Source organism: Chelon labrosus (genome assembly GCF_963514085.1).
Source record: "Chelon labrosus genome assembly, chromosome: 17".
In the NCBI taxonomy this organism is placed as follows: domain Eukaryota; kingdom Metazoa; phylum Chordata; class Actinopteri; order Mugiliformes; family Mugilidae; genus Chelon; species Chelon labrosus.
This window is the reverse complement of record NC_140350.1, coordinates 20,421,722-20,446,455: the sequence shown is the minus strand read 5'-3', so window position 1 is coordinate 20,446,455 and position 24,734 is coordinate 20,421,722. Positions and strand designations below refer to the sequence as shown.

At 41.5% G+C, this 24,734-nt stretch overlaps 1 protein-coding gene and 1 long non-coding RNA gene across 3 annotated transcripts in view; one reads left to right on the top strand and one right to left on the bottom strand.

Annotated features, from left to right (window-relative positions):
- On the bottom strand, positions 1-24,329 carry LOC311502604. The gene is made up of 3 exons (XR_014699551.1): positions 24,134-24,329; positions 17,420-17,553; positions 1-7,382 (listed from the first exon to the last, which is right to left on the bottom strand). It is a non-coding gene; the product is annotated as an uncharacterized lncRNA (long non-coding RNA).
- The window catches only part of larp1 (La ribonucleoprotein 1, translational regulator), a 47,567-nt gene that overhangs the window by 3,359 nt on the left and 19,474 nt on the right, over positions 1-24,734 (top strand). For both annotated transcript variants that reach the window (XM_084564913.1, XM_084564912.1), the window contains exons 2-4: positions 16,696-16,760; positions 17,718-17,783; positions 21,805-21,876. In XM_084564913.1, coding sequence (XP_084421039.1) covers positions 16,696-16,760; positions 17,718-17,783; positions 21,805-21,876 — 203 coding nt within the window. The remainder of the gene's footprint in view (positions 1-16,695; positions 16,761-17,717; positions 17,784-21,804; positions 21,877-24,734) is intronic.

Below are 24,734 nucleotides of genomic sequence, written 5' to 3'. Positions count from 1 at the left end.
GTGTTATTTACTATATTCTGCAATGAATACGTTTACACGGCCCTGGTTGTAACTGTAAAAGCATCTGAATTATTTATCTGCAAACAGGCCGCGTGCACCCACTTAAAACATTACGTTAATATAAATTGTAGTAGTTTCTAGGTCTTTAGGCACATAAATAAACTTCTTCTAAATGCACGAGTTAGCAGTATTTTTATTCTAGCTATTAGCATCTAGAGAGTTCCTGTCTAAAACGAAACAGATGAGGACACAAGCAGCAGCAATTACTCACTGAAATTGTCTAATTACTTGTGCTGCTGTGCTGTGTCGTTGTTTTGAGGTTGGCCGCGCTTGTATTTTTGTCCTACATCCGTCTACAAATATGTCCACATCCTGAGATTTTAGTTTTCGTGTGCCGCTTTTAAGGGATTTTCTAAATTCTGCAACATCCTTGGTGAAGTTCTTGCCCTGGTGTGCGTCGCCGTGCGTCGTTGTATTGTTCTGTACTGAAAAAGCAAGAAGCTGAGTCAAAGTATGCCCGGCACAATGGCGGAATGGTCTTTAATCAGTCATGTGTGCTCTCTGTGTGCCCTTTAAGAAGATCCCGGGCTGCTGTTGTGGATAAGTCCACCCGGCTGAGTGGCTGGAAACGTATTTACACGGATCACAGTGGGAGTTTGTGACTTTAATTTGTAGCAAGAGGAGAGTGGATTTGAACAAGCGGTACATTTTGCGCTTGGCTCAGGCGTGCTGCTGCTGAATGGGTTCACTGTTGTTTCGGATCGCTGAACTTTCACTTCGGACAGTTTGACTTGGAGCCAGACTTAAGCATAATAAAACGCAATAAAGTGAAACTTAGGTAGAAAGCAACAGGATAACATAGAACCTGCAGCGTACGTGAGGCAGCAGTGGAGGGTTAAAACATCATTACCGTCACCACCCACTTCATGTTATATGAAAAACTGATCATCAGCTGAGTCACGAACAGCTTTATGTCAGGAGAGAGAAAACCATTTTTCCTCCAGCGAGGCCCGGCCATATGGGGAGAAGCTTGGCGTCTCGATGCAGGGTTCAGAGAGGACGTTATTGTCATAAATAATGTGAGCTTCTGAAACTGATCTGGTGAAAATACAAGGCAGCGGCAAAGATGTGATGTTTCCCAGCTTCACACTAGACTCCCGTGTTCGGTTGCTAGTAGTACTGCTAGTAAACAAGGCTGCGACTCCTCTCGTCGACGGGTGTGTGTGGCTGCATTCTTCATATTGTCACCAAAAACCACCTTCGATTGTCTGGCATGCAACAATTTCACCTCGGGCTGGTCTGGATGACACACTGGTCACGGCCCTGACGATGCCCTGCGGTGTTTTCTACATAACATACATAAATAAATGTTTGTAGTTGGCGTCGTTCACAGAAACACATTGAGGCCTGGTATTTAAAGGATTTAATCTTTTATTTTTTAATCTGTTTTCCTAGTAGTTGTCTTCTTCGCCGCCTTTGGAAGCACATGACTTGATTTTTTTTCACTGTTACATGAGAATATAATAAAATCTACAGCGGGGATGTGTTCTCCCTGGGCACATGCACAATACAACCCTTTTAAAACCGCTTCGTGGTACTACTCCTCATCAAAACCCCCCACTGGGTAACGTTAAGGCGAGCCATGCTGTGAAATTGTACAGGGGGGAGTTGTTCAGTCATATTTAACCCTGACGAGCTAATGTCCAAACACCTGGTGTGATCTCTTTATGTCAAATTATTATTTATCTATGCAGAAGTAACATAATTAATTGGGATTGAGAGGCAGTTCTTGGCCCGTTCAGGGGTAGCAACACAAAGAAATGGCAGCGTTTCATAAGAAGCTTGTGTAATTTGCAGATTTGTGGACCTTTGTTTTTGTCAGCCCCCGCTCGCTAGCCTCACGTGCTTCCTTCCTCTGCTGCCGGCTTTTTGCCGACTCACAGGAGTAAATTTTGCCAGGCAACGCTCTGGTCTGACTTCACCGTCACCGGCTCAGACTGACTGTAGCGCTGAAGCTTCCATTTCTGGCATTCAGCTGAATCACGGCTCCCGTTTTGCCTCCAAGGGCTCAGCAGCGTGTTGTTTTGCAGAGATCACCGCCACCGCAATCCAAATTAGGACAGATGACTGATTTTTCTCTGTAGTTTCAGTGTAGCAAAATCCGATTAGTTGTAAATAAGATCACGCTGAATGAAACAAGTTGGAGCTGATCACTGTCCAGAAAACAACAATTAACTTTTAACCGCCAACAAAATGCAGCCACTTTGGATAAGCATGTTAGTTTCCTCTCCTGCTGTGGCACCTGTTGCTGCCGACGGACAGAAATGATGGGTTCAGGCTGAAAATAGCCTCGCATCCATTAAAAAAGGAGAACATAGAGGAGCAGCACTTGTGTGTTGCTGAAGATTCAAAATGACTCAGTTTAAAAACGTAGGATTTCATAGTCCTGGACATCTGGAGTAATGATGTGAAATTCAGTATGGAGCTCTGTAAACTGTATGTATGGGATATTTGAACAAACGATAGAACAAATTTGATCTTTAAGTCTGTTTGATTTGCAATTTACATTTACATTTCCTTTTTCCCGCTTGAGGCGACACTATAGAGGCTGTTACACCCCACAAGTTCTGCCTGGTTGATGTGTTGAGAACTAATTTCTCTTGCGGTGTCCGACAACTATTCTGTGATTGGTCGGAAATTGAAAGTGGGCGTGGTTAACGCGGAAGAGTAGAAATGCTAGCGGCCTGTCTGTGAGCTCCCGTAAGCTAATATTGGCAGTATACTAAATGAATGGCGCGATCCAACGGACAGGGTTGCCATAGCGACTGGCCGACATCCGAAAATAATAATAAAGTAGCCTCTCATCGTCCGTCTTTAGCATTTCCCACAATGCTTAGCTCTTGTGATGTATGCTGCATTGGTAGGGCCCTATGAAGACTTTCCCCAGAGATCAGGACTTGAGTTTCTTGTGAAGTATTAATGACCTGGCCAGAACGAACTTTGTTCTTGTTCTTGCGCACCTCGAGAACAAATTTCTTGCTTCTCGCTGAATGTGTAACAAACTTAACTGTCATCATCTTAAGCCCATGACGCACCAAGTCAACAGTTGGGTGTCCCTAATTTTGCGTCCTGCACCATTGGCATTGGGTTGTAGCTCTTCCTAGCTTCCAAGCCCCATTACTAAGTGGTAGCTCTTCCTTTTGATTGACGAGTATGGACTACTGCCACCTGCTGGTACGAAGAGTTATGTCTTTTCGCACAGTTAAAGGACATCTCTGCCAATTAGCCTTGTGCTTTAGTCTTGGCGGTGTGTCCACGTCCAACTATATGGTCCAGACTCAGGTGATGTGAGCGCCTTCGTTTGGTTTGTCAAAGATTTCAAAGATTTACTCGCTGTAGGAAATTGGGAAAACGGCAATGTACTGTCATAATCAGAAAGGCTACTTACCGCAGAAGCACAAAGCATTTATTTTTGAACATGTGTATATCTGGTCGGTCAGAAAATCCCTGAGCCTCTTTCGTACATTCTGGAGGTTTGTATGAATTCAGAAGTATAGCCGAGAAGTTCTTCTTGTTCGCGGGCGATTATACAGATCTGTAGTACAGTTTGGTTTAATCTTAGATTATGTAGATGGTCTAGTATCAGATGTGATATCTAGTCCAATTTAAGAACCATTTCCTTTTCTTTGCTGCTGTGAGATTTAGTTTGACATGTAGCTGAGGTGTGACCCTCAGTCAGAGAGTTAGGAATGAGTTACAGGTCAGACACATGAATAAATGTAAATGTGGCTTTGGGTTGATGCATTAGCATTCCTTTAGCACATGGGGAAACTTTTAAGTAGCGCAAATGCAGCCCATTCTGAAACTTTAAATAGACTGTTGAATGAAAGCCCCCTCCTTCTCTTTAGGCCAGGTTCAAACTTAATGCCAAAAATAAAATAAGCAGCTTGATTAGGATGTGCTATAAACCGCCTATGTCCTGCTTATAGAAACTAAAGCCTCCACTCTGTTTGTACCAGTTTCTTGTCCTGCAGTTGTTTCCACAGCTCACAGGAACGGGGGTTGCTTTTTCAAAATTAGCATGAACACCTCACTCGTCTCCTACATTTGTCCCGGTCCGTGGAGCTTGTTGCGTCTTTGTTGCGGCCTTCTGACACCTCAGGGCTGTTTGTAGCCGGGTTTTATGATGTGTCAGGACCCGGCAAAGGTCACGATCCTGCATGGGAGAGGGGCGAAGATGAACGGATAAAGTGGGACTCCGGTAACGGGACAGACGGCCGCTGCTTCTGAGGTGTTGGATGCATTGGGTGTTAGCTCAGTTGATTGGGAATTGGTCTGTGGAAAGAAAGTCGTGTCTTCATGCCTGGAGGTTAAGGTGAAAGGTGAGGGCTTCTGTTTGACCCAACATCTAAAGTGACAGTGGCGTGTTTAAGCTTTAGTATTTCCACACATGGAGGAAAGGTTAACTGAGGAGGTTTGGAGATACAAACATTTGTATTTCAGCAAAGGTTTCAGTCGCCATTGTTGAAACTGAAGCAGGAAGTAGAAACAAAAATGAACCCGACTGGCAAAAAAAAGACAGCGTAGATTAGCGTCTATGTCCCGCAAAGATATAAACTAAACTTTAAGCTTCACTTAAAGTTGTCAAAGGTCAGAACATAAAAGCAGCTTAAACCAGAGTGGAGATGCTAAGCTAGGTATTAGCCGAGCGAATATCCTCCTGACTGTCCTCCACCTCCCCGCCCCACGCATCCGCACCCACAGTCAGCTGTTTCAGAGACGCCCTTGTCTTAAGTCGTCCAGCTTGGGTTACATTTATCTGTCTCGGAGTTGCGTCTGGGCTCGGCGATAACGGCACGTCCCACTGTGGAGGTGTGGGTGTGGACTGTTTGCACCGAGGATGAGCCCGAGCTCCTGTGGCAGTAAGTCTGATGGATTTATGAGATGGTTTGAATTGAAAATACCGGATGTCAGTTGAGTAGCTTGAGAAGGAGGGAGAAGGAGCGAGTGTTGCTTCTTTCGTAAAAGCCAGAAAACACACTGAGCACTTTTAAAACACAACAGAGGACCTTAACTGACCCGTCCTGACGGTGTCCTCCCTTAAATCAACCAGCTGTTTCACTTGACACTTGTGTGGCTGTGCTAGTGATAAAGTCCTGTTAGTAGAAGTCTCCCTCTGTACTTTTTTTTTTTTGCTTGTAACCAAATCTTGTTTGGATTTCAGTTTCATTCTTGTTGGTACTGGGAAACCACAGAGAGGCTTTTATTGAGAAGCCATTTGGTGTCTACTGATTTGCTGAATCAATCTGATTCTCATTCACAGGGTCCCGAGTCAATTAATTTAGAGATCTTTAAGTTTCAGAACAATTTTGCTTGGCTATGAAAGAGATTTTCAGAAAACTAATGCTGCCATTGGGTGATATTTCCACAATATCTCAGCTCTAGGTAACACAGGCTTTACTTTTTGTTCAGCTTTTCTCCGTCGTCGTACTTTTTAAAATCCAAAACGTTGCCGCACATCAGCTTTCAGTCCTGACGCTTCTCTCAGATCTTTCGGATCTCCTTCACAGCTCACGATCTCTCAAGACTCATGGGGAAAACCAGACTTGCTACGCCTCTAACAGGAGGAGGCAGGAAACGGCATATATTAAAATAAAAGGTTTTATGAATTGATATCAGGGAACCCGTTTTTTGCTGCTTTCTTCAATAAGAATAGATGATTTGGGTATATTCAGAGCAACTGTGCTAGTATACGATAAAGCGCTGAAGTTGGTTTTGACAGAGTAAACAGTGAGTTATCTGGAGATCGGCCTTGGATCGGTGTCGGGCTTCAGCCGAGCCTGATCCTTTGTAGTTATTTATTTTAGCTCCGCCATAAACCAAAACCACGTCCTTGTGGCGTCAAAACGTCGTCTTTCCCTTCTTTTGTTTTAATGGAAGTTAGTTAGCCTCAAAGCTGCCAAAAAAATAAAGAAGACAACTTGTATCTTGTGTTTTCGTGGCGTTTGGCTAGCGTGGAAGCTGCCAGAAAACGCAGGAGAAGAGAAGCCAGAGTCATGTTACTGAACATGTCTGCTGCGTGGAAGAAGACAGACAGGTGAAGGAAAAAGCTGCTGAACGCTGCGTCATGTAGAGAGGACAGGTTTTCTGGAGCCAAGTTACGAGCTACCCTCTCTACATTAACTTTGACTGCATACGTGATCTCTTATGAGTCTCCAGGGGAGGAAATTTAGTTCATTCAACAACGGATCAGGCCTCTGATTGGACAATATGGAATAATAACCGATTGGGACTGTACTGTGGGGCAAAAAAGCCTTGTTTAGCTCTGCAGTAAGAATAATTGGAATATGTGTTTTAAACGTTTATCTAATGTCTGTTAAAATCTACGGCACGGTTTGAGGGCAGGGGACATTCGAGGCTAGGTCCCAGGTAACTCACCTGTTAGATGATCTCCATTTTGTGTGTGTGTGTGTGTGTGTGTGTGTGTGTGTGTGTGTGTGTGTGTTGTTAATTTAGCTGTGTGTGTGTGTGCCGGGGGAAACGCCTCCGGGAGCTTTTTACTCAAATGCAAACGGTGATGTCACCACCCTGATCATGTGACGCCAGGAAGAGCCTTTGACGTGTTTGTGTGTGTGTGTGTCATGGAGGCAGGTTGTGTGCCGGCGTTCGCTCGTTTCCTCCATATTTGGTTTCTTGCAGACAGGCTTCCCTCCTCTGTCGTCGCTCCGCTCTGCTCCGCTCTGCTCCGCTCTGCATGTGAGACCATCAGACAGCGAGCATCCAGTCGATAAAACAGTAGTTTCACACTGACTAAATGTTACTCATGACTTTTAGCTCAGTACGTATCCCCAGCTGAGCACCATTTCCCTTTCAATGAACGTTTCGTGACCTTTTTTTTTGTCTTCATTTCCGTTCAAACGGATGTAAACGCACGTCTCATTTTCTTTGATTCAGAGACAAGTTCTTGAAGTTAAAATATTTGTAATCAGTGCTTTCTTTCTCATTTTGTCCCGATATCTCTCGTCTAAGATTTGGTATGATGTGCCACAGCAATTTGGGAAATCCCTGAATCCAACACTTGCCCCAAACAAGTCAAGTTTCCACTATGACCTCAGAATGAAACGAGACTTGTGACGATAGGAAAAAATTAAAAAAAAGATATGATTTAGACAAGCTTCAGGCAAAGGACCGGGCCCCGTTTTCTCAACACCACCACTGTGTTTATCTAAGACTGCAGAGGCGACGTGACACACGGTTTATTTATAGGTCTCGCCAGCGATACCCTGTGGGATTTTGAGCAGGTATTGTCACCGGTGCAGGCTGCAGCCCCCATGGGAATTTGTCCTTGATGTCCACCTGACGTTGTGCGCACCGCTGGGTTTCTGAGAAAAAGAGAAAGAGACTTTTAGAGATTAGATTAAGTAGAAAGAAAGACAATAGCTGGATATTATTATAAAGGTTTATTGAGGTAGATAATTTATTTATTCTGTAGTTCACTGTTAGACTTAGATAGACTTTATTGATCCACAAGGGAAATTGCTTTGTCTCTGTAGTTGTTGAAAAACACTAGAAAAAAAGTGGTACGGTTAAAAGTGGTAAGTTAAAATAATATATAAAAATATTTAAAAAATATTATATTAAAAAAATATTAAAAAACATAAAAAATATATTAAAAAAATATAACAGAAATGTATAAAAAATATGAGAAAATAATAAAAAATATATTAAAAAATATATTAAAAAATATATAAAAAACATAAACAAATATAAAATATAATTTGTTTAAAAAAATAATTAAATTAAAATTGAAATAAATTGAAATAATAAAATAAAATGGTACAAGCAAAAATATACAATATTTGCATATGTACAAATCTACAAGAAATGTAAGTAAATATACACTATATACATCTTAAATGTGTATAAATCAGTAAAGCATTAAGATTCAAGAGGTTTCAGCCTGAATGAATTGATCCAACGCCGCTTTAAAGACAATGTGAACTGGCTGATACTGGTGGTTAATGTTAATTCTAGCCTCTGGCAGTCTGGTGTGCACAGCAGGCCGCAGCAACTGTCTCCGAGCGCCGTGAAGAAAGACGGGGAGGGGAAGAGGGGGATAAACGTGGGAGGAGAAAGAGACGCGAGGATGACGATGCGCCTGAGAGTAATGGGAGTCACTACATACTAATGCGTCTGCGTGGGGTGGGGGCCGGTAAACAGCAGTTAAACGATGAATGCGGCGTTTTCTCTTGCCGTCGGCGGCTCCTTGCAGACGTTTGTGTAAATTTCCTCTGTGTTTGGTCTTGTGTTTAAACGAGTTACTTAGCCACTTTACATTGGTAGTCATATAATAGCTCAGCATGCAAGATGAGTTTGGGAAATATCTGTTTTTTCAACAGTTAAAGGTAAAAGTTTGGTTTCATTCTCAGCTGTTAGTAAAGAGATTTGTCTTTATATGTGTTCAGCTGTGGCTAAGCATCTGGTACGTGCAGCCACCCTGTCCTCATTAGTTTTGGACATTTTCCCTTGTCTTAACCTGATGAAATATATTAAACAAATACGACAATTGAACCACATTATCCCGCCTTGAACCTTGCACGCTCGAGTTATTGTTTTCCCCAGGCTTTTGCTAAGCTAGGCTAATAATTAAACCCAGGCTAAACCTTTACACTGTAACAAACACAAAGCTAAAATAGTTTTATAGCGATTCGTCACAAGTGCATCTCCTAAAATATTAAGATTTAATGAGTTAACGAGCCCTGCATTTATTAATCCGCCTCCGATTCATGCACTTACTGCATATCTAGATGTTATTATTTCTTTAATACAGCAAATATGACCTGCAGCTACATAATCTGAGGAAGAAAATGGTCTTGCGTGTAATTACGGTCGACAAAAAGTCCACAAAATATTTTTCCACTCTTGGCCCAAGATGATTATTTGGATTTAGTTCCCGTGTTGCGTTCGTGTGTCAGATTGTGGTTCAGGAGCATCTGATCCATCTCAGTTGTGTCATTTGTTTGGTTACAGGTCAAATAATGTAGGCACAGTCGCTGGTGACGACCTAAAAGCTGCATTTTTTCCCCTCTCCTCCTCACGCAGTGCACTTCTTAAAGCTCTTGTTATAGATGTTTATCCTTCTAAGGGTTTTGTGCAGGGGAAAAACCTTTTAGTTTCCTTATGAGCACATTGTTTGTGAAGGCTTTCTTGGTTGTGCCCGGTTTTGCTTTCATTGCTGGTGCAGCTTTGGGGAAAAATTAAACACATTTGGTCGGATGAAACTGAAAATGCAGGAGAATTATCATCACTTGTTCCTTCTCCTTCTCTTCACCGATCCTTCATACGTTCCTGTTTTGTAGCCACATCTCTGTCAGACCCACAAACCTACACCTGACGTGTCCTTGAGTTTTTAAGAATATGTAACACTTGTTATCAGGGCTCGTGTACAGTTGGGCACACAACGCCTCGATAACACCCAGCTTTCACTGCTACCTGTCGACTCAGACTGTTCTCAAGGTGCCGTCACTGATTTCAAAATAAACTCTTCAGGAAAAAGCAGGATAAAGTTTTTCTTTCCTATTAACAAAGAAATAAGGAGCTAGAGAAGTTAGATATTGGTCTTGTAGTATTCTGGATAAAATGGGACTAATGTTTTTTAAGCTGCAATGTTTGAAATGACCCTTTAAACCGGTTGTCGTTTGAACTGTCTGTATTTCCTGAGCTGAAGTTGACCACAGACGTTTTTTGGTGCCACTAGACATATTTTATACCAGGAAGTGTGGCTTCTTAGAAGAATTGTAAAACATAGAAAACCTCTTTGATCAAAGTTTCTTAAGAAAATGTGGGATAACTCCAAGAAACTGTATTTCATCGCTTCTGGGAGGCATTTAAATCCACACAGAATCAGATTTCTGGAGACGGGTGTCTCGTCTGAATGTGCCGATTGTGTGATCACCAGAGGAGCAGCATCTTATAGGTTGGGAGATGCCCTGAAGGCTCCTCTCTGACCTTAAACCATCATCTGATATCATCTGATATCACGGAGCTGCGAGCAGCCACGCGAGCGACTGTGAGTGATGCCTGCATGCTCAAGAGTGGAGGACTGGTGGTGTGTGGCTCAGCTGATCTGCAGAATGTGGCTGAGCTCCACAGCAGCTGATTGTCCACTTGTTGCAGTGATTGGTGAACTATAAAATTTAATTACCAGCCAGATACAGCTGTAGGAACTGGTCGGGTCCGGTTTGCGTTCGGTTTCCTGACGTGGTTATAAAAGACCTTACCCAAGAGTGATTTACTTGCAGCTTTCTGTTCGTTTTCATTCAGAAAACCTTAATAATCCTGTTTACTCATCAGTAAAAGTGTGATTGCACACTTCCTCTGCAGCATAAAAAGAGGAAATTCATCCAAATGTATGGAACTTGATTTTAATAGACTCCCGTTTGGAAAAGTATGGAGAACATTTAAGAGATTATCATGAAATTTATTCATATTATTGAAGGTGAGACCAGATGTGTGGCACACTTCATGTAGTACAGTACAACTCTAGCAAATTATATATCTGCAACCATTAAGTTAAAGTATAAAAAAGGAAAACAGTACGTTTAAGTTTTAAATAATCCAATAAATGAATCAGCTATTCTGAATTATGCCGTGATGTTGTTTTTGGCAAAGTAAATGGGCAGCTGTTTTCTTGGGAATAGTGAATGAACTAGGCTGCACGGTTAAATTATTAAACTCTTTTCCCAACCCCCCACCCACAGCACCCAGATGAACATTTTAACATAGTTAATGAACATTAATACAGTATAATATGAACATCTAGCTTTTAGTACACATATGTCAAATGTAAAACTCTACAGAGAAGTCTTTAAATTGTGAAATGTGTAAAAAAGCTGAGCTCAAACCAGAATTCAAGTCTGTGAAGGTGTACTTGTCGAAAGCCAAAGATTGAGCTAAATGATAATGTGGGCATGCTCACAGTGAAGATGTAAGCATGCCAGTGTTTAGCAGGTACGTTCTCTTATCTTTGTTTAACCTTTTAGCATGCTAACATTTGCTAATTTACACTTATTGATATACATGTGGATGGTTGGAGTATCCCTGCATGAGATATTCAATATATAGCGTAAGAGGATTGAATAAAAAGCTCAGTATTTTCCTGAAGTCAGTTGCTCTGAATCTGTTTGTTAGCAGAGCCTGTCAAGAGTGCTCTGTCATGGTGACGAGGCAGAAAGACTCGATAAAACCTGAGTGCTTCATCAGTTCTCCCTCGTCCTGTGATCATTCAGAAAAAGCTTCCGGAAATCTGTACAGTGATACCAAGAAAGTTGTGTTTTAACGTGTTGCCGTAAACGTCTTGCCACCCGATGTGTGATTCTGTAAATCTTGCTCCGTCATGCACCGTAAGTAGCAGTGAGAAATTTCTGAAACTACTGTTGTTCACACTTAGCAAACTAAGCAGATAAGAAGGGTTAAATACTTGAGGAATTCATGCTGATTCCTTTACTTAATTTAGCACAAAGTTGTTGTCCCGGCAGAGTTTATGCAAAGACTCAGACGTTCAGTTTCAGTTACATGAAAAATGTGTTAACTTGGACCCAGGAGGCTCTGTTCAGTCTGTGTGAGTTTGCTGAGAAAGAGGCACAGTGAAATGAATTCATGTCTGTTTACTTAATTCTGGCTTATTATTGACATTGTGTGTAGTTTATTTTAATTTAGAGTTATGGGATTTCTTGGGTATAAATCTCCCAGAAGCTAATAAGTTTGTCAGACACTAAGCTCGTCAGGCTTTTTACATCACTGACCCCTTGTCTCATAACAGTCTGTGAACTATGCCTCTTTTGTGGAGAGGTTTATACTCAGGGTGACGTGGTTAAATAAAAGTTGATTGTGTAACCCGGCTAGTCAAAGGCTACCACCCTGTCCTTCAGTTCCCCATGCCAAATTGATATTAAAGAAACAAGCAAATCTATTGATCTGATTTAATTGATTTCTCTGTGAAATGTCGCACCTTTAAATTGTGGTAAAGTGCACATGGCTAAGAGGGGTTTGTGATGTTTGGTAAGGGGTCATTACATGGACATTGTTCACACCAGGCATTAGAGTGTGTTTGTTCTCGCTCCTCCTCGTTTGGGAGTTCTCACAGCTTGATCTCAACACATGAACCGGGCAGAACTTTTTTCTTGTATGGTGTCCGTTAACTGTTCTGGGTTTGGTCTGAAATTGGAAGCTCCCAGATGCTAATATTAATATCTCTCCTGGGTAGTGATCTACTGTGTGTGTGGGTGCATCCTGAATGGACCTGGTCGTCAAAACGATTGGCCTACATCCGAGCACAATAAGAAAAGTGCCTCTCGTCGTCCATCTCCCACAATGCTTAGTGTGTCTGACGTATGATACTGGGGGAGGGCCCTATGAGGACTTCCCCCAGAGCACTTGAGTTTCTCGTGAAGTATAAATTACCTGGCCAGAGTGAACTTTGTTCTTGTTCTTGCAGCCCTAGGAGCAAGAACAAATTTCTTGCTTTTCACAAGCAAGCTTAACAACTTGTGGTTGGATCGCAGTTTCATGCCGTGTATAGAAGTAAAAGCATACATCATCTGCGTAGCCGTGCATCCATGCACGCAGTCGTAAAAAGAACATAACATTTGACTTAAGTAAATAGATAGAAGTCAACGAGTGACATTTTGACTAAAGGTAGCCTTAAATGTATTACTAATATAGATAATATAGTGGCTAATTTGCATACATCAACATAAACGTATTGCTTTTGCTTTACTTAATTTTTTTCGCAAACCAGAAATGAAGAATCAGATTGGGCAGCTTTAATTTTTGGAGGTGACTCGTTGTGTCTTGGGTGCACTGAGATCTCCAAAGAAGGACCCAAGAAAGAAATGATTTGTAAGGGGGTTCTTAACTTGTTGAGCGTAAGATGATTCTAGCTGGTGAAAAAAAACAAACAGGTGGTGTTTGGAATCTACCAGCCCCTACAATAAAAACCATGGTCAGGGCTTCAGGTCAGCTAATCCTGGAGAGTGACGGTTTATAACGTTATAAACCCCAAAGAAGACGTTTGCCCCAGGGACAAGATTGAGAAATCCTACCTTGAAATAGGAGCCTGATTGTGTGTGGAAATGCTTTGGTTCTTCAGTTTGAGAAATCCTCTTGTTTCCACTCCTTAGGGATTTTGGGATGAATGGCAGTTTCACGTGGTGTCATCAGCCATGATTAGTGTTAAGCGGTGGACTGTTGAAGCGGCATTAAAACCGCCGGGTGTGAGATGTTGAGTTAACCGCTGCAAACTGCACCGCGATATAAAGAGCTTTCATATAAGAGGAAACGGTTGGCAGGTCGAGAATTTAAGCTTAAGCATGTATGCGTTTGCACATTCATGTCAGTGACTCATCATTGTGTTAACTGTAAAGGGGTAAGATTAAGTGAGTTGTGGCAATGACGGTGGACAGAACCTTTGGGATGCAAAGTGGGTTGGTACCAAGTTGTATTAATGTCATCTTTGTGTCAGCGGCCACCATCGGAGTTCCCTAAACACCATTCATGACTTTGGTTCCTACTGGCAATTGCTGCTTGTGGACTTGGAGTATGGAGTTGGTGTTTTCTTTTCCAATAGAGAGTGGTCTTGGCAAGAAGAGTTATATTTCTACGGCTAAAACCTGGAAAGTCCACTAGCAACCAACTTCCCTCCACTAAGCGATGGGTGAAATGGAAACTACAAACCTGAACTTCTGATCTTTGAACAGGGGATTCTCTAGAGTTGCCCCGTTTAAAGTAAATGGAAGGCCAACTTCATGGACTTTTTCTTTTGTTGGTTAAATTAGACCTCATGAAGTTTAAAACCGCAACCATTTCTCTGTTACCATCAGAAAATCCACAGTAAATTTGTTTCTCATACCTGTGCCTTTTAATGGCAGCAGACACAATGCTTATCGAGTTACACCGTGTTTGTTTGTTACCTAGTTATAGTCGCTGTGGGAGAGACTTGTTCAATTACCATACATATTTGTGATGCTAATGGCCACCACACCCTTTTGTGGGCTCAGATTTCAGGATTGTTGCTAGGTTTTCCCCCCCTCTCTTTCCTTTTTTGCTTCTTGACACTGTTTGCCATTCATTATTAAAGACAGATAAGAAACTTCACTGGAAATGACAATCTTTCGTCCCTTGAATTCTGTTGAAATTCCCATGAAGGATGACTTAACTGTGGCGTAGCCCAGTGAACAAAGTGAAGCAAAGGTCAATTAAACAAGCCTGAGTTTAATCACGGTTACACCATTTCTGCTCCTGAAAACTAAGCAAACAGTTTAAAGTTCAGAAGTCAAGTTTCAGCTTGCAGGGGTGGGTTTGATAGAAACAACTGACTCTGAATTGCAAATGAGCTTACCAGACCTGTGGAGCTAGCTTCTCATCTCTGCTGGAGGCTAAGTTAGGTGCTCTGCTAAATCAACCGAGGTTTCTTGAGGTTCTCCTCATTGATTAATACAGCTTTGTTGCTTTGCTGGTTAGGCATGTGGGTGATTTCAACAATGTGGTGGACCTGAGCCAGCACTGTAAAGTGCTCCTAAATGTCACGAGACGGTAGATAACGAAAGTATTTGCTTTAACGTTCTGTTCTTTCGTGTGCTCTGTTGTACTCAAAATGCCTCTGAATCAGTTTATATCAGTGCAGCAGACGTTAAGATGAGAAAATCTTGTTTTATTTACTCAAACAATATTATAAAAATCCAGAATGACGGAAGGATTATTTGGGATTAATGAGTCTTTGAGTGCCATTCGGGGGATTTAATTGTGTGCATGGACCTGCACCTGCTGCCTATAGAGCTTTATTTCCCTGATCGGTAATACAATGCTCCTTTTCTGCCTTGCCCACCTCAGGGAGGTTGTACGGTCATGCTCTCTGCAAACGTGATCTCCACTTAGTCATACTTTTGCCTGAAGGGCTGTAAGACTGTATAAGACCAACATACAGTGTGCTGTGTGAGTTTCACTCACTTAAATAAATACAGACTGGGAAGGTTAGTTTTGTTGTTAACACTTATCACTTATCTTCTTATGATGTTGCATAATTGATTCCATTTATTACCTTTTGCAGATTTAGATTCTGCTGCAGACATACAAATACTTTGCCCAAACACTCAATAGGGACACTTCTCTGATCCTGAAGAGCTTGATGTACTATGCATATTAAACTTTTCATCTAACTTATACATAATCCTTTTAAGTAGATGAAGTTTTATATAGTTTATAATATGAGACAGATCTAGGGTATACTTTGTTGAGTTAAACTTCCCACATCTACCTCTGTGGTTGGAAATAATGGTTATTTTCATCGTTTCTTGACTAAATAATCTTGTCGTCTATAAAATAACTTTTCAGAGCGCAGTGTGACGTCTTTAAATAGCCTGTTTTAGCTCTGACTTATAGTTGATAAATCAAAGACAGAAACTAATATTTACATTGTGATATTACACTCAATAAAAGACCCAAACAGTTGTATTGATTATCGATATAGCTGCGATAAGCTAGAGCTGCAATGACTGGTCAGTTGAGCTGTCATAGAGAATAGTAAAATGATTTCCTGTGGACCGCTTCAGGCTGTGAGTCTAGTTAATAGGATTTGTGACGTGTTGCTGTAGCTTTTTCAGCTTTTTTTTTTTCTGTTGGGCTGCATTATTTTAATTGGAGAGTGGCAGTAAACAAGGTGGAGAAAGTGCTCACATACTTTGATTGTAATAAAACTTGCTCTCGCAGCTCTTTGTGTTGTTGGCAATGTGGTTCATTTGTGAATTTTGTTCCCATTTCCTGTTCTCTTTCTGGTGTTGTCTCTTATCATGATCATCCATCAGGAGTTTACCATTTAGTGTAAACTAGCCCCTGTCAGCTACATTTTCAGGTGTGAAAGAGGAACCTGGGAGATTTTGCTCTTTTTCAGTCGACATGAGGGGGAAAAAAAAGTAGTGGAAGTAAATGGGGATGCAATAAAAACCTGTTCTGTATGGCGGGACTCCCCACTGATATAATGGTAGGGGCAACACTGCTCGTGCTGCTTTCAGCTTCTCAAAAGCCTTTTCTGTTATGTCATCGTTAAATAAAAATCTGTTAGACGTGACAGTAACTTGAGGATATCGCCTTAGATTCTCTGCATATTTTGTTGAGCTTTTTGTGCTCTCTTTTTTTGCAATTGCCCTGCACTAAACGATTAATAAGTTGCTTTTAATAATTATTCAACAGACTTGATGGAAATCTATGTGCTGTTTAATTGCACTGCTGACATTTTCTGAATCGTTTTCTTTCAGTGTGCTCTTCCTCTGATCATGTAATCCAGTGGTTACGTTTTATTGTGAATCTGGTAGTCATAAATGTACATAAATGGCAGTCGGTGTACCTGGTTTCAGCTCTGATAAGATGTAAAAATAACTGGGTTTGGGTTTATCTTGAAATGAAATGCCACTGTAGTTTATTAATCAAAGGACAGGAAGCCCCTGAAAGTCAATGAGATAAGACAAGTAATGGAAATGTTAATTAAAACGTCTGCGACGGGCAAATTAAACCGAGGCAAACGAGTCTGTGTGAAATGCGAGAAATTTCAAAATGGAATCTGTTGTTTCTTCTCAACACACGCGCTGCGTTAATGTGTGCAGAGCGTCTTGTAATGTCGGCCGTCTTTTTGTCTTTCCACAGAGTCGACCGGTCCCGCCAAGGTGGTGAAGGCAGGGAACCCACCCAAAGCCAGACGTGGAGGAAAGGTAATAAGTGTGACAGCATTTTGAATTCTATGTAATGGCACATTTAAGGTTAGATGATATTCACAAACCCCAAATGTTTGTTTAAAATGGCAAATAAATCAAGTTAAAGAGAAAGTAACTTAAGCAAAAAACATAGTTCTGTAGCTTGTAATATTGTCCCTTCACTTAAAAATTTAGACATTCAATCCGGTCCAACTTTTATTATAAAGTACTTTAATAACCAGTAAAGTGTACCAACGTGCTGTGCAAATAAATAAATAAAAGACAGACAATAAAAAAAGATAACCGCAGCCATACACTAAAAACAATAAAGTGAAAATAAAGTCAACATTTGTGGACAAATATAGGACTTTGTCCACAGATGCTGCCCTTCATGATATTCATAATATCAGAAAGTGGACATGCCTCAATTTAATTAAACAGAATGATGCTAAATGCCCCCCTCTGATTCTAGTCTTTGTGCTAAGCTAAGCTAAGCTAACTGTTGTATGGTTGCAGCTTCATGTCAAAATGTTGAACAGTCTAATTATATTTTCAGTAATACACCAATTGTAAATTGACGAACCAGCCTTCATTTTAAAGTTGTCGGTAAACTCCAGGCCAGTTCAAACCAGTTATCTTAATTAGAAAAGCTAAGTGAAGTTAGCGTATTTACTTACGTATTTACTCGCCTCCCCTCACGCGTCCTGGTGTGCAGATGTTTTCCTGGTGAGCCATCAGCAAACACCGTAGTACTCCAGGGCTGGCGACCACACCTTGACCACAAACGTTTATGGCTTTCTTGTGTTAAGTGCTGCAGCCAGCCAGGCAGGACATGGACAAAGATGCAGAAAGCAGGATGTTGTTGTGCAGGCTTGCTCAGTTGTTGTACTTGTGTAAAATTTGCTAGAATTACACACAATGAAGCATATAACAAACAGTTCATGACAAATTCTTTTGTTTTTGTTTTTTGCTCAGGTTGGAGATTTTGGCGACACCAACAGCTGGCCGACTCCAGGGGAGATTGCAACTAAAGACATGCAGGTAGGTGTTGTTACTTGTTGGAGTCACAGTTTGGTAGAAATGTAATGGTCACCGTGGTGGGTTTAGGACGGTGCCTGCAACTTTTGCATTCATTCATGTGGATGTTACTTAGACGTGCAGCACCCACCTAGACCAGACCAGACACCCCCACCCCAAAGCAATGACACGCCTTGATGGCAGCAGGAACAACTCAAAAAAACATGAAGAACAGCACAAGGTGTTGACCTGGTCTCAAAATTCACCAGATCCCAAACTGATCAAATGTCTGTGGGATGATCCACAGAGGCCCCTCCCCTCAAAGGCCCCCACTAACATCACACTGTTGCCAGACACCACATTGCACCCTCAGAAGGTGAAGATTTTCTTATGTAGCAAAGGGGGGCCCAGCAGAGAAAGTTTTGCAACCACTGCATTAACGGTAACGGTTCAAGAGCTAATTTAACATGTATGACGACACAAAGTCAGAAACAGATGACGGTGTTTATCAAAAGAGCGTCTCGGTAGCTTTAAGGTGCAAATAATATCAATCAACAGCCAATCAGAACGATGAGCTCAGCCTGCTACACTTTACTGCAGTGGATGTGAGTAGTTCTCTACAATAGGTATTTTAGTGGTTGTGGCTGTAATTACACAGCAGCTAAACAGCACGTCCAGCCTGCCTCTGCTGGCCCGACTCCGTGTCCCCAGTAGGCTGTGTTTCTTTTTTTAGGGCGGGGGTTAATCCAGGCTCACCACCATGCCGGGACTTCTTGAACTCGGCAGAGACGAAGCAAAGATATCGGAAGCCCAAGCAGGAATGTGGCTCAAAGTTTCTGTAATTTGGAAGAAGAGTTTAGAAATTTGGCAAATCTAATCTCAAACCTCAAACTTTGAATCCAAAAAATTCGAATTTGTCGTATAAGCAACTATAACGGTATATGCAAAGGCGATGAATTAATTATCCAATCAGATGACCCCAGAAATCAGTTGAGTGGTTGATTTAAACACCTTGAGCCAACATACCTTCTGTCATCCAGGTGACCTTATGATTGCGACTGAATTAAACACCAGCGGACCAAGAATTAGTTTGACTGTAAATACTTGTAGCCCACGGAGAGCCTCAACCCTAAACACCAACACCCATACCAGTTCAGCTCCAATTTAAGACCCTTACATATATTTAATTAGTTACTTTAAGACAGGAATAAAGAAATAGTGGGAAATATCTTAATATCCTTGTTAACTGGGTGTTTGGGTATTTTTGCAAATGAGTTTAGAAGAGATCAGTCAACCATCTTTCAAACAAAAATGCCAAAAATCTTCTTGTACCAGCTTCTAATTTACAGATTTGCCACTTTCCTTCTGTTGCGAATAGAAAATCTTTAGATTTTAAACTGTTAATTAAACAGACAACACACTAGAAAACATAATTTGGGGCTTTTAACTATTATGATCGTTTTGTCTTGACGTTTTCCTTTAGGCCTAACCATTAAATAACAGAAGCGGTCTAATCGGTAATACAAATAGTTGTTCTTTTGCAACCAGATAAATAAAGATAATTAAAATACTTGGGTGGAAGGAAAAACGAAATAAGAAACGTCATCCCTAAATTAACCCCCCCCCCCACTCTAATCTTACCCTGGTGTCCCCTACAGCTGGGGGATGCATCTCATTTGTGACCTCTTACAGTAGCACCAGAAGCCGTCTTCTATTTCTGCTCTCTGGACGATAGTGTGTCACTAGGCAAGCGACCCCGGCAACCTCCCCCTATTTTAGGCATCCAGGTCTGAGCGAACGCGACGGAGAGCCCGTGTCCCCGAGCGGCGAAATCTGGGTCACATCGTCCGCACCAGGAATAACCTGCAGGTCCGGTGGCAGAAACATGACAGCGGGAGGGGTGGAGTATGAGGGTTGTAGCCAAGGCCTGGGAAAGGATGTCCTTTTAGGGATCCCCCTTAAAAGAAACCACCCCTGGATCTGTGCTGCAGCTATTCTTAGGAGGACTGGAGTACACCGCCATCACGTAACATTTGAGGCCGTAAATTTGTCACTGAATTCCACGGATTGTTCACACCGGGATATCGACACTGACATTTCATTTCAGGGTTTGCAGGGTTTAGTGAACGGTGGTGTTCAGGACATTCTTATCTCAAAGTTTTGTGCTCTAACAATTAAAACATTTATCAGCAGACAAATAATTTCAATCCGATCATTTATCAAGTTAGCCTCAGCTTTGAAAATGTATTTTTCATTATTATGTTGGGTTTATACTGTTGGTATAGGAAGCAAAATCAACCGCGACTGTCGTTTTTTTAATTTTAGGATCACAATGATCACTTAATTATTGAGTTATTTGACTGATTTAAAGGGGAGCTACTATTTTTTTACAACCTGGACCTTATTTCTGGCATAAAATACGATCGTTTACTCACCCATATAACTTTTGTGTCATTTGCTCTCGTTCAGGAGATAATTAGATCTGCATATATCCATATAGTGGGAGTGAATGGGGCACCGAGACGCAGCCTCCAAATAACACATTATCTGCTGAGAAACTCGTTCATTTCACCAATATTTTGTTATGATACGCTAGTGCTATTCCCCGTTGAGTCCGGAGTTACCTGTTACCTGTATGCTAGAAATAAGGTCCAGGTTGTAAAAAAACAGTAATTCCCCTTTAAAGGCTATTTTCGTCATCAACTTATAATTTTGGGAAATCATCAGGCAAAATGCTCAAACATATGGTGTTTGTAGCTTCACAAATGTGAGAATTGAATACTTTCTAGTGTCTTATATGACCCTAAATTGGCAAATTTAGCGTTTGGGACTGTTGCTCAGGAAAAAAATTAGCGGAAAAAGGAAAACTATGATCAGATGAAGTCCTAGATTTACTTGAAAGGGCGATTGGAAGATTTATTGATAATAAAAATCACATAGACTTAGTATAAAATTCAATTAGCTTGCGCTTAACCCTACTTTTTTCATTACGGTGCATGTTGCCACAAAAGTAATGCATTAAGAAATGAAAACATGCCCCCTCTTCAACACACTGTCAGAGTTATAGGTCGTGACCTTTTCTGTCTTTACAGTCAAATCATATCAAACCTCTACTGAGTAGCATGATGAGATATCCGGTAGCAGCAGGTTAGGTCCATAGAGCCACGTGCACAAGATAAAGTGTCTTTGTTCTTCTACAATCTCATGGAATAATAAAAAGTCACACACCGCATGTGACTGTGTTCAGTCCACAGTGTGTTATATATGACAGGGTCAAAAACAGGACTAACACATTTAACAGTTCGTCTTATCAGCCCTCACACCGTCATGTCTGTTTCTTGTGCGGCCATGTTCGAGATTTTGTAATGTTTCCTTGTGAAAGTGGAGGGAACAGAAACTTCATCCTCTAATGGAAGAGGACTGAATCGTCGCAGCACTCTTATTGTTTCAGAAAACATCCTCCACCACTCACACCTGGCCATGTCCAACCGTTTATCATTTCACACCATTCTGTCATCACTAAATAATAATAATAATAACAACCTGCTCTTATTCCTCCGTGTGCACAATCCAAAGCAATAAACCAAATAAAAAGTGCGGCTGTTACGATGCGGTGAGGCGTTAACCATGTTGCCTTATGAGATGATATTGGATGTCAAAGCCCAGAGAGAGAGAGAGAGATCAGTCGGCTAATAGATGCAGCAGATGCTTCTTATTACCAACAGATTGTGCAACAGGAAGAAACATAATGCCATCGTGTTGTTGGTGGAGCGGAGCAGCACAACACAGAAGAGCTTTTAAACTGCCAGTAATGTGTTTTGGGTTTTTTTTGTTCAGCGCCACAGCAGATTATAACTGCAGGGGATTGGAAGGGCTCACAAGTTACCTTGTCAGGCTCCACCGGGACCTACATCCATTCTTAGCTGCTTAGCAATAGTGTGTTGTACATTTTCATCATGTGTGTATGAATGTGTGTGTGTGTGTGTGTACATCATGGTCCACCTCATTGTCTTCTCTAAACTGCTCTTCCCTCCCCTCTGTTCAGATCGAGGCAGTGACACGGACCGTGTCCTGCCCGCCGACTGTCAGGCAGGTCAGAGACTCATGGAGATCCACTGTAAGTTCAACCTGTAGCCCATGAAACCTGCTGCCTGCCTCCCTGACGACATTTAGTCACTTGATCTGATAGTGAATGAGACCAATAATGATTTGAAACATCAAAAAATTAACACCACATAAAGAAAGAACTCGGTCAAACTGTAAATTTGAATCTGGAGAATAGTGTTTTGCATAGTTTATTTAAAGAGGATAAAATGATTTTTGGGGCATTTGCTCTTTGACATCTGGCAACAAAAAACAACAAGGCTGAGCCTAAGATCACCCCCCTATTCCCTCACTTCAAATATCCTCTCTATAGTGAGCAGTAAATTGAGATTTCTTGCACTCTATGAACATTGTCTGTCTTCCAGTTCATGGTATATCTTAAGAGACGAAGCTAAAGCAAAACTGCTTCAGTTCTGGTTGGGGATAAAACAGGAATAAAATAAAGAACCTGTACTCCCCACTAGTCCTTTAAAGGCGGTTCCATACGCCGCAAGAAGTTTGTTCTTGCTCCTTGGGCTGCGAGAACAAAATTTTGTCAGTTTGTTCTCAAAACTTTTTTCCTCGCGTCGTGTTTGGCGACTGTTAAGATATTGCCGTGGATGTGGTTAGCGGCCAGATGCTAATATTCGCAGAGTGACCGCTAATCTCTCCCGGGTAGAGATCGACATACTGTGTGCGGGTGCACGCTGAATAAACGGCGTGATCCGACGGACGCAGTCGTCAAAACGGCTGGTTGACGTCTGTAAATAATAAGAAACATGCCTCTCGTCGTCCGTCTCCAGAATCTTCCACAGTGACGTATGCTGGAGTGGGCGGGGCCTATGAGTACTTCCCCGGAGTTCGGCACTTGAGTTTAAGTATAAATGACTTGGCCAGAACAAACTTTTTTCTTGTTCACCCCTAGGAGTGAGAACAAACTTCTCGCGGAGTAAGTAACAGCCTTTAGAGTCCAGTTGCCTTTATTGTAGCTCTGTCTCTGAGTTAATCATCGTCATTTTGCATCATCATCATCACCTGTTATCACCATTACTTTGGTTCCATTGTAGAGATTTTAATGGTTCTCTTACAGTGAAGAGAGCAGAATGTCCTATGAATATTCCATTTTCCTGTCAGACATTAGTTGTTCAAACTTCCTTTCCCTTCATGACTTGCCGCTTTAGGAGAACCTGCTGTGCTATTAAGATTTTATTCCTTTACAAAGTTGAGGGCTGTTAATCTAGTTCGCTAAACTCAATGAGGTTGAGTCATCTCTTGCACACCTGCACATCCTAAATTATTCAAAAGAGATTTCCGAGGTTTTGCCGAAGGGATTATCTCCGGTCAAACCTACGTACAAAGAGCTAAGCCTCACTTCCATTGTGTTGCTTGAGTTCTCGCGCATCGTAGAAGCATTTGGCGCTTTAGGATCGCAGGAACTTACTGTAACTGCTGGAGAAAGTACTACCTGATCTTTTTATGGCTTTATTATCTTTATGGATCAAACAAATAAATTCAGCGCATGCAATTGCTGGATACACTGATTAAATGCTTGCCTTAAGAAATGGAACAAAGAACTGGATCAACAATACAGTCCAGGGTTTATTGAGCCTGTGTGCTATATTGTTGTATGTTGCTATTGTTCGTCATGGAGAACAAAGTGAGAACTAACTTGAATCGTCCCCATTAGCGGTTTGAATGCATAAAGAATCCTTTGAAAGGATGTAGCTCCCCAATGGGTCGCACCGTCAGAGAATCTCAACAACTGATTGGTCGGAAATAAATAAATAAATAAATAAATAAAGCTAAAACTGGCACTTTCTGACTTTATGAACGACAAGCAATTACCTTAACTGATAAACAAGGAGAGTCGTGTTGTGTGCGTCATGCATAGAACGAGCATACATGCAGTAAGCTTTGCAGAAATGGTGTCGCTGAATTTAATAAAGGAACAAATTAGCATGCATGATTGCAGAATATATATGCTTGGTGCATATTTATTCCCATTTGGAGAGGCATATATTAAACTAAAAGCTCAAATTTGCCAACAAATGTTCCATCTGTTTCCTAACATTCATTTTAAACCTGCAAATATTTATTAAAGGTTAGAATTTACACCTTTGCGAGTTGAAACTGTGACAGACTCCTTGTTCCCTGTTTGACTTCTGTTTACAATGCAGGACTAAGAACTACAGTGCATGTCTGGAGTGGTCTTTAACTTCTTTGTGTTTACTAAGTCTGCACATGGATGGTTTGGGGCACGAAACTTGTTGCGCCTCTACTTAGTTACTCACTTGAGACAAACGCGTTGCAGGACTCCTGTGCAAACCCCTCAGGAGTGTCGGACTCTGCAGATATGTGTGCGTAGCTGATAGCCGAGCCGCCGTAGCACAGAGGAGAGTCTGTTTGAATAAACTCTGATATCAGCTCTGCGAGCAAAGATAACTAGCATAGCCGCTGCGTGTACTGTGAACTGCCCCGCGTCCGTTACTGTGTTGGCTCAGGCCCGGCTGGAGGCACAGGGGTAGTACGTTGCTCTGCTGCAGTCAAATATAGAGAGCGAACAAAGGACAAGATAATGAAAACCCTAAACCGCATGCAAAGTCGTCTTTGTCTCAGTCACTTTTATTGTGGCTCTGGGGAGGTAGTGTTTGTGGTTTTGGTAAAAGCAGTTCTGTCCTTTAATATTTAAGGCATAAAACCTCTTTCACCTATGTTATTGCTGCTTTATGAACATTTATGTCCAGATTTACTCTAATTACAATCAATAATCAGTAGTTGTAGCTGCTATACTTGATTATTTGCTAAGCCCCGACTGTTGTCACTTTATCAGCTTTAGCCCTTTATAAAACACCCAGCCCTTGTTTTAAAGAGTTGACGAAAAATTTGATGATT